General features: G+C 45.0%; 1 protein-coding gene across 1 annotated transcript in view; it reads left to right on the top strand.

The window, feature by feature from the left end:
- Positions 1 to 926: 926 nt before the first annotated feature.
- Jazf1 (JAZF zinc finger 1) overlaps positions 927 to 12588 on the top strand; it is a 305134-nt gene continuing 293472 nt past the window's right edge. The window contains exon 1 of the mRNA XM_075955216.1: positions 927 to 1375. Coding sequence (XP_075811331.1) covers positions 1261 to 1375 — 115 coding nt within the window. The 5' untranslated portion in view covers positions 927 to 1260. The remainder of the gene's footprint in view (positions 1376 to 12588) is intronic.

Raw genomic sequence — 12588 nt, 5'->3', positions numbered from 1 at the left:
AAATACCACATATGCCTGTGTTTAATCTTGCACGAAGTGCCTTACCAATCCTATTATTAGAAATAACACAAGTGGTATATATAGTTTAAAAAAGAGAGGATTTTTTTTTTGGTAGAATGTGCCAGAGGGTAAATGGAATTGTCCTAAGGAAAAAATGCTAAATTCAGAATGCATGAATTAATTTTTAAAAACTGCTCTCTTGACTCATGTATAATGTTCCTTGGGCATCTGGAAAGAATATACACCTTGTAGGTCAAAAATAATTGCAACTGGGGGTGGGGACCAGAAGATAACTGATTCTTAAGAAGTTAACGGGTCATCACTACGGTTTCAATGCTCACAAGATGGCAGAATCCCCACTTTTAAATAAAAATTGAGTATGCTTTGACTGTTTCCAAACGATTATGCTGCCCTTTCTGCCACGGAGCAGCAGGGCCAGCGCTGGGACACAGCGGCGGGTGCAGTAGGTGTTGTAATTTGGGCTAAGGAAATTATTTAAGTTTTTTTTGTTTTCTCAGAAGAATCAGGGAGAACAACCGTGATACATATGTAAAACACAGTCAAATGCACTTGACAACCAAGCACTCTATTTTGAAATTTAAATAAAGCTAAGATTTTCTTCTGGCCTAGGGGGAAAGCTTCATTAAAATCAATTAGTTAGTACAAACCTCCAGAGAATACGGGCTTTTTAATTTTTTTTTTTAAATGGGAAAGTTTAAAGAATAAGGTGCACACAATTACCTTCCCTGGGTCCCTAGAGAATGTCACTGTCACACCTAGACAGGTGGCCAAGTGCAAACAAACGTCCCCCCCAGAGGGCCCGGCAACTCCCTGAGTGCTCATCCGAGGGAGCCATGTGTAATTAATAGATGTAGATCTATTAAGAAGGTAATGCACATAACCAAGGAGGCTCCCGGCGGACCGCAGGCACCTCGCACCGCGAAGGGCAGGCCCAGGGACGTAAAGTTGGAGGCGGGCGCTGCCAGGTGAGGCCTGGGTCGCCGAGGTTGGGGCCCGCAGAGCTGCAGGCGCGCGCCTGGTCCCTCCTCCCAGGCGCGGAGTCCTCCCCGCCCCCTCCCCGAGCTCCTGCCGCCTCCCGCTGCCTCCCGGAGGCTCGGCGCTGCGCTCCACCTCGCGCCCCCTCTCCTCCGTCCCGGGCTCGCGCTGCCCTCCCCGCGCCTGCCCCCTCCCCGGCCCCTCCCTCCGCCTCCGCGCTCGGCGCTCGCAGAGCCGACTCCGGGGGGCTCTCGATGTAGCACCATGACAGGCATCGCCGCCGCCTCCTTCTTCTCCAACACCTGCCGCTTCGGGGGCTGCGGACTCCACTTCCCCACGCTGGCCGACCTCATCGAGCACATCGAGGACAACCACATCGGTGAGGCCCGGGTGGGCGGGAGGGGGGTCGGGCGGCCGGGCGAGCCTCGGGATGGCGCGGGCCGGGCGCCCGAAAAGGTGCAGGGCGTGGAGGGCCGCGGGGCGCGGCGGTGGCCGGCCGCTGGGCGAGGGCGAGGGCGGGCGTGGGCCGTGGGGGGGCGGGTGCCGCACGCCGCTTCCGCCCGGCCCGAGCTGTCAGGCTGGCGGGAGCCGGGGAGGCGCCGCCGCGGCAGCCATTCCGCTTCCTCCCCCGCCTGCGTCCTGTCAGCGCCGGTTGCTAGGTGTGGCGCGGCGGGAGGGGGCCACGGCGGCGGGCGCGGGGCGCTGCGTGCTATGAGCAGCGCGGGCGCGGGGCCCGGCCTGGCGCTGCCGCTGCGGTTCGGACGCCTCCGGACCGCGCCCATCCCCGGCCGGAGCGCCCCGAGGCCCCGCCGGCGGAACGGAGCCCGCGAGCGGCGGGCGGCGGGCGGGCGTGGCGCAGCGCGGCGCGGCGCTGCGGCTAGGCCGGAGGTGCGCCCGGACCCGCGGGGCCTGCGCGGCGAAGGCGCGGAGACGCGGGGGAGGGGCGCCCTGCGCGGCCGGTTGGGTCTCCCGGGACCTTGGGACCTTTTAAGTCCTGCGCCTCGAGGAAGTCCTTGCACCACGTTTGCACACTCATCCCTGCCTCCTTGGAGGGAGATGGGTCGGGTGCTTTTGGCTCAGGCGACCCAGCCACCTGCAAAAGGTGTGGCCCTGTGGGTTTGGAAGGTGCAGTGGGCCGCGGGTTGCCTGGGTGAGGCTACCTGTGAATTGCCACGGGAAGACCAAATGAAGGCAATGGATTCGGCCATGTGGATGCAGCTCACGTTTCTGCAAAGTTGAGAGAGTAAATCACGACTGCTGCGCATTTATGCACGAATAAAATGACACAGGGCTTTTTGCCCCTTTGCTTTGTAGAATGCTTTCTCCTTGCACACAGTGGGCGCGTGATAAGCCTTAAGTGCCCGCTTAGAGTGGGATTTGATGGACTGTCCAGAATGGACATGAAAATTGTCACGAAATCATAAAAATGGTTTGCAAAATGCCATTGAAAGCAGAATTCTGATGAGTAACTGTCAGGCTTTGAAATTCTCAAAGTTTCAAAATATCTCCTTTAATAACTTTTCCCATCTGTTCTGATAAAAGTGAGATAAAAGAGGTAGGCTCTCAAGTGTTGGTGGTCTTAAAAGTGGTTTGATCGGGTAGCAAACCTGCTGATTCATCTCATGCCTGCATAGTCATAACTAAAAGTGCTCCAAGTATAAAGTCTCTCATCGTGCCTTAAACTCTAGTGATGTAGTTTCAAGAGAGATTTTCCTAGTTCACTGTACTCCTCTTCCTCCTTTAAGCTAGATGTGGAGGATAAATGTAAATAGTAGAAATACAAAAAAGGCACATTATGTAAATATGTGTGAATGGTAGCCCCTGACCTGCAGAAAACTCATGGCATGGCCATGCATTTCATCAGTTATATCAGGATAAACAGAAGTGCATGTAAATTGAATCATAATTTTACCTGTTTGCCTACCTAGTTAGACTACTAGCTGACTAAAAGACAATATTAATATTTAATTGTTAACGTGATGTGAACACATTATTTCTTTTGAATTAACTTGCAATCAGATGATCTGGACTAACAATTGGTAAATCATAAGTCTCTTTCTTGAGTTGGCAGATGTTGTCCCAGTATTGTGCAGACACCTTTTAGGAGGGTCAAGGTTTACGAGTTTTCTGAAACTAAGCCTCTAAGTGATGATGTCTTACTCCCAAAGGGCTAATATTTTTCTTTTAATGGGTGAAAGTATTGAAAACTTAAGTTTAAATTATTCGGAAGAGATAACAATGATTATACTTGGGAAATAGTTTGATCCAGCAAAGTTTTTGAAAAGTAGATGTTAAAATGAACAGACCCTTGGATCCAAAGCTTGAAGCGGTTCCCTGGAAGTGCTGTGCACTTCAGATGAGAAGAGGCCCCTTACCTTAAAAGGGCAACCAGCCATTCAGAAAGAGATGGGGACTGATCTCACAAAGAATGACATCTGGATTAGCTGGTACTGTATGAATACGCACTGGGTGAAGAAGCAAGAGTAAAAGCACAAAAGTACTCGTGAAAGCGCTACATTTTTATTATTTATTGTGATTTCTCTATATGCTTTTGGAGACAGTGAGATTTCTAATAAACAGTTGCTTTACTGACTTAATGTCCACATTAAAGATTCATAAAAAAGACCCCAAGATGTGTATGTTATTTTACTTTCATCCAAGGTCCTTATTTAGTCTTGTATATAACCTTGAGAGGGTTAGAGATATGACTCTTTTTGACTTGTTACCATTTAATCACTAGTCAAAAGCACTGACAGAATTTTCAAATCCTGTAGTTTCACTATAACTATTGTGTGTCATTCAAATCACTACATTAAGTTGTGAGTGGCAGTTTTTCTTATAAATGTATACTTCGCTGCATTTTTATATTCATGGCGATTCTGATTGTTGAGCTGATAGCTTCACCTTCAGAACACACCCGTTTTACCATGCAGTTCCATCTGCATCTTCTTTTTTGCCTCTTCCCATTTCTAGTACGGAACAAGGGCCTGTGGCTTCAAAGACAGAAAAAATGCGCTTTCCCTAGTCTTTGTCTTAAGCCGTTTTTTTCCCTCCTTAAAGATGCTGTGCCTGTTGTGGTTTGCTTTCTGCTCTTACCCTTTCATCTTCCTGTCAGTTCGGTCCTGGAGTGAGTTCCCATCTCAGTGAACATCCCAAGTATTCTAAGCCAAAGCCTTCTCACACCCATTCACTTGCAGTGCCTTAAACCCCCCACAGCCACCCGGGTAACTGTGAAGGGCTGCCCTCGCAGCTCTGCTATCAGTCCACACACAGCCCTGGTGCCGTTTCCTGGAGACCAGAGAAGTTTGCTCATGGTGAGTGGGTACTCAAGTTTGTAGAAAAACTCTTGGCGTGACCATCGTAAGTAGGGTGAGATCAAACTGGCAACGAGGAAGCTTAGAAACAAGGAGAATACTAAAATTAGCAATGAAGGTCATGCCCCAGACTTCTGAATGAACACTTGTATCACGGCTGTGAAATCTTTTGGCTTTGGGACTCAGAAAGCAACTGTAATAATAAGAATCCTTACTTAGCTGATTTCATCTTTGGGTACATTTGTGAAACTACAGCTGCATTTTCAATTTATTTATGTGATAACATAGCACTTGCTTTTCTGCCAGGGACAGCTCTAAGTACTTAGGGTTTTTTTGTTGTTGTTGTTTGATTTTGGTTTGTTTTTTTTTTTTTCGTGAAGGAAAATCAAAACCAAAATAGTAGATTTGGGGGTATCTTAAATGCTAGTAAAGGGAGATGAACAATAATTTAAGCAAATGATAGCGTGTATTGAAAGGTAATTAATAATACTGTCAACAATGTAGATTAGTTTCCCAGAGATGAGTCAGTAAATGTCACAGTTTGAATATGAAATGCCTCCTGTAGGCTCATGGGTTTGAATATTTGATCCCCAAATGGTAGTAAGTTACAGAAGGCTGGGTCACCTTAAGATAGAGAACCTGGCTGGAGGAAGTGGGTCACTGGGAAAAGAGAGTCCTTGAGCCCTGCCCTGCTTCCTGTCTGTGATCTGCTTCTGGATTGTTGATTCACTGTGACCAACTATCTCACTTCTTGCCACCACACCAGACTGAACCCTCATACCTTGAGCCAAAATAACTGTTCTTGTAAGTTCTTCTTATCAGGTATTCTGTAACAACGATGAGAAAAAAAAGTAACTTCGATAGGAAGTTGACCCTGAGAAGTGAGATGGCTGCTGTAATAAATTAGATCATAGAAACTATTAGAACTGGTTTTCAGGAGGGAAGAGTCTGGAGCTTCAGGCTGGGAAGCCCCAGTATACTGTAAGTAGAGCTTACTGAGCCATTCTGTTAGGAAGAATAGAATGCTGAGCGAGAGAGATGTGGTCAGTAGAGGCCTAACTCATAACGTTTCAGAAGGGAAACAAACACTGCCTCAGGGCCCAGATCAGAGGCCATCGGTGTTATCTTCTAGTAAAGACTCTGTCTTTCTTTTGTTCATATCCTGGGAACTTAGTGAAGCCGAATTCAATGGTGATGAACTAATTTGTTTGATGGAGGAAATTTTAAGGCAAAATGGCATTTAGGATGTGGCATGGTTACTACTCACTACCCTTAATCTAGGCTTACAATTTAAAAGAGCAACAGATGGAGCCAAAGGACATTTTTCAGTCTGGTTTACTGAGGCGAAGGGCATGACAAGATTTAAGGTCGCAGACAAGGCAGCTGCTGGAAAAGCACTTGTAGTCATTAAGGAGATGAACACCGTCAAAGAGAAACTTGCCATTCTGCACTGACACAACAGGGAGGTACCCTGAAGTCAACCCCTCCCAGTCAAGGCTCCATCTAGTGGAAATGCAAGCTCATGTGAAAGGAGAGTGCCTGAGCGAGAGTGCTACCCTGGGGCCTCCCTGCCTGGAAGCCACTGTCTGGGGAAGTGTTTGCAAACTCAGCGGTCAAGGGGCACAAAGCCGCTCCAGATATCATCCCAGGATGACAGCAGAACTTGGCAGTGTCCTCCACATTACTGACTTTGCAAGCTTGAAAGATTTAGAAGTAAGGGATTTGGGGAGGAGGACTGTTATATAGGTTTTTGCCAAGACTGGAGAGCTGCTAATGCCAGGCAGTGTGTAGAAAAATTGGCTTCTCTGTAATGAGGCCTTGGAGGCCATTGCATGAAGCTGTGAAAATGAACTCTAAGTTGCAATGGAGACTCCCGGAAATTCCAGGAGCATGGGATGTCCACTGAGGAAAGACTCAAGTGGTAAAGCTGGCAGGGCTACTTAGGCCTCTGGAGTCCAGATGATTTCATCACGAGTACCAAATGCCAGATATGGAGCTGAAGGATTTGGTGTTTTCCCTGTTAGCTTTTGGTCTTGCTTTGGTTTGCTCTTTCCCTGCTGTGCTCTTGTTCCTCCCTGTTAGGATGCAAACGTTTATGCCATTGCGTGTTGAAAGTATGTAGCTTGTTTTCTGATACCGTGGACTCAGTTAAGATAATTGCTTCTAGAGACTTTGGTTTGAAACTGTGTTGGGACTTTTTTAGGTTTATTTTTATCAATGTGTATATCTTTGCGAGTGAATACCACATGTTTGCAGGCTCCCAGGTGAGAAGAGAGTGTCACAAGTGATAGCGAGTCATCGGATGTGAGTGCTGGTAACAAACTCGGGCCTTCTGGAAAAGCAGCACATGCTCATAACTGCTGAGCCTTCTCTGCAGCCCTTTCTCTCTTTTCAGAGTGTTCCTGTTTGTTTAGCCATTTATCATGCATTTGCCATTTCTGTATTTCCTGGGAACTGAACTGGGGCCTCATGTGTCCTAGTCAAGAACTTTCCACTGAACCCTACTCCCCTCTCATTGCTGAGACTCTTAAGGTTACGGAGACTTCTGAAGTTGGAGCACCTGAAGTTTTGCATTATGAGATGACCAGAACTCTGGGAAATGGGATAGACCGGATATTGTGTTTTGAAGGGGAAATCCTTCTGAGAAGCTCCTGTTAGGCTTCTCACATGGTGGTAGAACCTGTAGGATGTGGAGCCTTGCTGGAGAAAGTGATTCACCAATGGTAGCCTTGCGGTTTTATAGTCCAGTCTGCTGCCTGTTTGTTGATGCTGACACGTGTCACCTTAGACTCCTGCACCATGATGAATTATCTCCTCAAACCGTGAGCCATTAGGTCCTTTCCCCCTTAGTTGCATCTTGTCAGGAATTTGGTCACAGCACCAACAGCTAAGCAACGCAGTAAGTGCTTGCAGTGTCAAAGAGGCCTGCTAGCTAGTGGAGCCGGAGGTTGCGCAATGTGCAGGCCTTTAGCCCGACTTCCCAGCCAAGTGAAGTGAAGCACAAAGATAGAACTTCCCTGTGGTTTCACGGCTGGTAAGTATGACAATTTTAATTCTGGATAGATATGCAAAGCTGAGCCTGAAAAATTTGACTGTCCTCTTCCTGTGTCCGTTCCTGTGCAACTAATTGGTCTGTTTCCCCTAGAATTTAACTGAAGTGGAAGCACCATAGTGAATCCTGTTTTCTTGAAATTGGCCATACACACCTCTGCAGCTTGTCACCTCTGACTGTGGACAGCTTGTCACTCTCTGACATATGTATACTATGTCTCTTCTATAAAATGAAGATAATAACAGCATCTGCCTTATAAAGCATTAATGAGGACTAAATGAGATTATATTGGTAAAAGACTCATCTCCAGTATTAAATTATCTGCATCATTCAATTTCTTGCCATTTGTGTATTTCCTAAATAATATGTTTGTAGTCCTCATAGGAAAGTTGAAAGAGGTTAATGCTAGAGGTGTACCCATCTACCTGCAGAGCTGTTTTGGCCACTTTAACTTTGATGCAATTCTTCAGGGCATGCTGGAGAGATTGAGCCTGGGAGGTAGCCTCTGTGCCTTCTGCTTTGCATTGCAGCCTTTGGCCACATTTACTTCTCTGTGGCCAGAAGTACTTCAGATGCTGGCAAGGGCCTTTAGCCACTATGGACTAGGAAAGTCGTGTCAAGGCCAGCAGCTTACAACATGGCCTTTTCCTTGGCCTGAATGTATTTGAAAAGACCAGGACTAGAAAGAGGCACTGTGCCTGGCCTGTGGGCACATTCCCCTGATGAGCTTTCCTGTAGGGAGAAGGGATGACTGGAGATATTAATAACCTGAAGGCTGGCTGCTGCCTTCCTGCTTTCTCTGCACCCTGTGGCTTGGCAGCAAGACTCTGGATACAGAGCTGACAGGTCTGAAGTACGCACCTTCTCACAGGCAACAACCGTAGCTGGTATAAGAGCTCCCGACTACAACTCTTTACTGTATCAAGACACTGTCTTTAATATTTTCTACGCCTGTTCATTTCTCATCTAGAGTCAAATAACCTGTATGAAACATCCCTATTGAACGTGCTCTTTAGTAAATTCACCAATAAACGCAGCTTCCCTTTAGTGTACAGTTTCTGACATGTAAGCCAAGTATAGCTTCCAGTGCTCTGCTTTTGGCTGATTGGTGGACAAAAGCCTCCGTAGAGGAGGTTTTCTTCAGAGTCCTAGATGCTGTAGACATCTCCTGTGTAGACAGTCTTAGAGATGCAAACTGACAGCTGTTTTCAGAATCTGATGCTTACCATTGACGACAGGGAGGAGGCCTCACGGCTAAGGCGGGCTGGTGACACTCAGAGGGACTTTCCCAGGATCGTCTGGGAGCCAAAGCCTGTCTGTTTTAGACCAGTATCAGAGGCAGGAGGCAACACTCCTAAACCATGGGAAAATCCTCCTTCCTGGTCTTTGTTCTGTACCTTCTCTCTATTTCTCTCTCCCCATTGATCTTGCCTCTGTCTTGTTTGATGGTGCCACTATGGCTATGACTAGCTATTGAAGAAATACTTTCTGGGTTGCATATATTCATTATATTTCATGATAGTCTGATAGGCAGTAGGTTTGCTCACTTTGGAATCTGGAAATCAGAACTTTAAATTTATGTTTGGCTTTCAAAATACCTTTCATTTTAGACTCTAAAAGTGAATTAGAAGAAAATTACATTTTCTTGGGGCCAGTTAGATGACTTGGGTGGATAAAAGCTCTTGCTACACAAACAAACTCAAGTATCTGAGTTCAATTCCCAGAACCCACATGATGAAAGGAGAGAACTCCTGAAAGTTGTCTTCTGAGCTCCACATGTGTGCTGTGGCTCATGTGTGCCTGCACTCAAACATACCACACACACATACACACTGCCACACCACACACACGCACACCACAGACATACACCATCATACCTAACACCACACACATACACACTGCCACACCACACACACGCACACCACAGACATACACCATCATACCTAACACCACACACATACACACTGCCACACCACACACACGTACACCACAGACATACACCACCATACCTAACACCACACACACGCACACCACAGACATACACCACCATACCTAACACCACACACATACACACTGCCACACCACACACACGCACACCACAGACATACACCACCATACCTAACACCACACACACGTACACCACAGACATACACTATCATACCTAACACCACACACACGCACACCACAGACATACACCACCATACCTAACACCACACACACGTACACCACAGACATACACTATCATACCTAACACCACACACACGTACACCACAGACATACACTATCATACCTAACACCACACACACGTACACCACAGACATACACCATCATACCTAACACCACACACACATACACCACAGACATACACCATCATACCTAACACCACACACATACACACTGCCATACCACACACACGCACACCACAGACATACACCACCATACCTAACACCACACACATACACACTGCCATACCACACACACGCACACCACAGACATACACCATCATACCTAACACCACACACATACACACTGCCACACCACACACATGCACGCATGCACACCACAGACATATATACCACCATATCACACCACACCACACACACAAACACACACACACACACACACACACACACACACACACACACTAAAATTACATTTTTTTCCTTAAAGAAAGTGCTGTAGTAGTTTTCAGTGTTTCTAAAAAGGCAAGCTGCAGGCAGGGACCAGAAATGAATGTTAAGATTAAAGATGGAGGGGCTGGAGAAATGGCTCAGTGGTTAAGAGCACTGACTGCTCTTCCAGAGGACCCGGGTTCGATTTCCAGCACCCACATGGCAGCTCACAACTGTCTGAAAATGTAGTTCCACGAGATCTGACACCTTCACACCAATGAACATAATAAAGTTAAATAAATAAATAAATAAAGTTTTAAAAAAAAGATTAAAGATGGAGTTTTTTTGGCAGGAGATAAATACACCGACTTGGGTCACTAAATCTTCTGCACAGCATCCAAGAGTCTTCTTATGGGTATTGCCCTTCTCTCATCTGGCTCACCCACTAACCCTCCTGGGAGTCCTGCGCATTGTCTCCCAGGATGTGACAGTGACTTTTTTCCAAGGTGGACCATATATAGTGATCAGTGGGGAGTACACAATGTGTAATATCTGTAACTAGTGTATGCACAATGTGTATAAATAGCACATATATTGTAGTTTGTCTGTCTGTGTGAGATATATTCCAAGACCTAGTAGATGTCTGAAATCATGGATAATATCAGATGTGTGTGTACAGAAAGAGAGGTTATATACTCATATATCCATAAAAATAGTGTCTAGTTATATATTCTTATCTATACATGGATATATGTGGGTAATATTTGTATATATACACATGTATGTGCACTATTTTTCTATGTATCACCATTGGTCAGAAGATACTCTCTGTTCATGTAAATAGTGTTTTATATATAATTTTCTATTTGACATTTTAAAACCGATGTTGAATGAAGGAAAGCTAAACTCCAGATCTGCAAAGACTGATTATTACCTCTAGAATATAGTACATATAAGGAATATATGTGTATATATGCACGCGTTTCTGTGTATGTATGTGAATCCATGTCTATATGTGCATATATTTGTATGTGTGTATAGACACACATTTTTTATTATTCTCTTTCTCCTTCCTTTTCTTTCCCTAACACCAATGGTTGATGCCCATGGTGATGAGAATTATCCCACATGTTTTTAGTGCTTCTTACATGCTAGTAATTAAGATAGTACCTCTTATCTCTAGTGGGATGAGGTATTGAAGAGACTGGGTATAGACAGGTAAGATAATTGTAGTACACAGGAACATATGTATTGTGATTCTAATGCTCAACCCCAAGGCCTCTCCTTTGAACAATACATTTTGTGTGTGTGTCTGTTTTTGAGTACATTCTTGGGCCCATGCAGCACTTCTTGAGGCTCTGGGGAAGCCCAACAATGTGTGTAGCCATGCACTCACAGGGTTGAAATTTGTACAGTTTGAAAAAGATTTTGACAGCACTCACAATATTTCTTCATAGGTTCACTGACATTGGAGTTGAGAGAGTTTTGAGACAGCTCAGGAAAAGGCGGACTAGTGACACTTTAGTTTGGCTTTGGTGGATGTGTTGATGCAGTTGATGCTTATCTAGTTGGCCTTCCTCTGGTGAGAACTGCTTTCCAGGAACTCTGCCATTGCCCAGGTCACCTGGGGTCCTTTCACAAAGGCTTAGATCAGAGGCAGTATTGAAGCATCAATGGGATTGTGGTGTCTGTCATGGGTAATGGTTTGAAGTATGGAGCCAGAAGTTGGTCAGTGGATGTGTAAAATTCCAAATGGAAGGTTCGTTCTTAACCTTAGTTCATTCAGAATAGCAGTCCTCCCTATTTGGGGTATACTCAGTAATAAATAAATAAATAAATAAATAAATAAATAAATAAACAAACAACTACAAATGCACTTTTAAAGATTCTCTGTTTTTAAATTTCCTGGTTTATTTGGCTTGAATACACATAACGATAAAAGATAGTGACAACAAAATGTCATTAATAAAAGATTCTGTGAAGTTATTCCATGCATTAAAAAAAGCCTAAAATGTCCTAAGATTTTATGGCTCATATGTGAAAGAGAGGCATTTGCAAATTTGACAGTCACAAGATTTGATATGACATCAGCAACAAAGATATATGAGGCTGAAAGTAATTCTTTTGAAATATTAATAATTACAAATTGAATTTGATCACCTGTGCTTGAGGGAGAGCTAGTTTATCTTTCTACCTACAGAAAGTGATTTTAATGCAAATTTTTGTCATGAAAATTCATGAACATGCCCAGCTCCAAGCAGAGATTAGCAATATGTCCAGCTGTTAATGTACACACATGTTCTTTTTGGGGATTTTGACTCTGCAATGTTTTGGTATGACCAGTTTATAAAATTTTGTTTTCTTCTCATTTCTTAACTTGAATAATCAATTTCACAAGGGGTTTGCACATGTAATATTACAATATTTTTCTACTATGGAGGGCTGCACAAAACTTGGATTAGTTCCCTAGACTTTCAGTTAGGGGCTCATCGTCTCGTTATGGAGACCAGGCTATTTACCCTCCCAGGCCACATGTGAAGCAGTCATTCTGCCCATCATCTAAGTACTGCCTTCCAGACTGGAGCGTAATGTGTTATCATAGTAGTTAAATACT

This window comes from Microtus pennsylvanicus, chromosome 21 (genome assembly GCF_037038515.1).
Source record: "Microtus pennsylvanicus isolate mMicPen1 chromosome 21, mMicPen1.hap1, whole genome shotgun sequence".
NCBI classification, from domain to species: domain Eukaryota; kingdom Metazoa; phylum Chordata; class Mammalia; order Rodentia; family Cricetidae; genus Microtus; species Microtus pennsylvanicus.
This window is presented reverse-complemented; position numbering and strand designations above follow the sequence as displayed.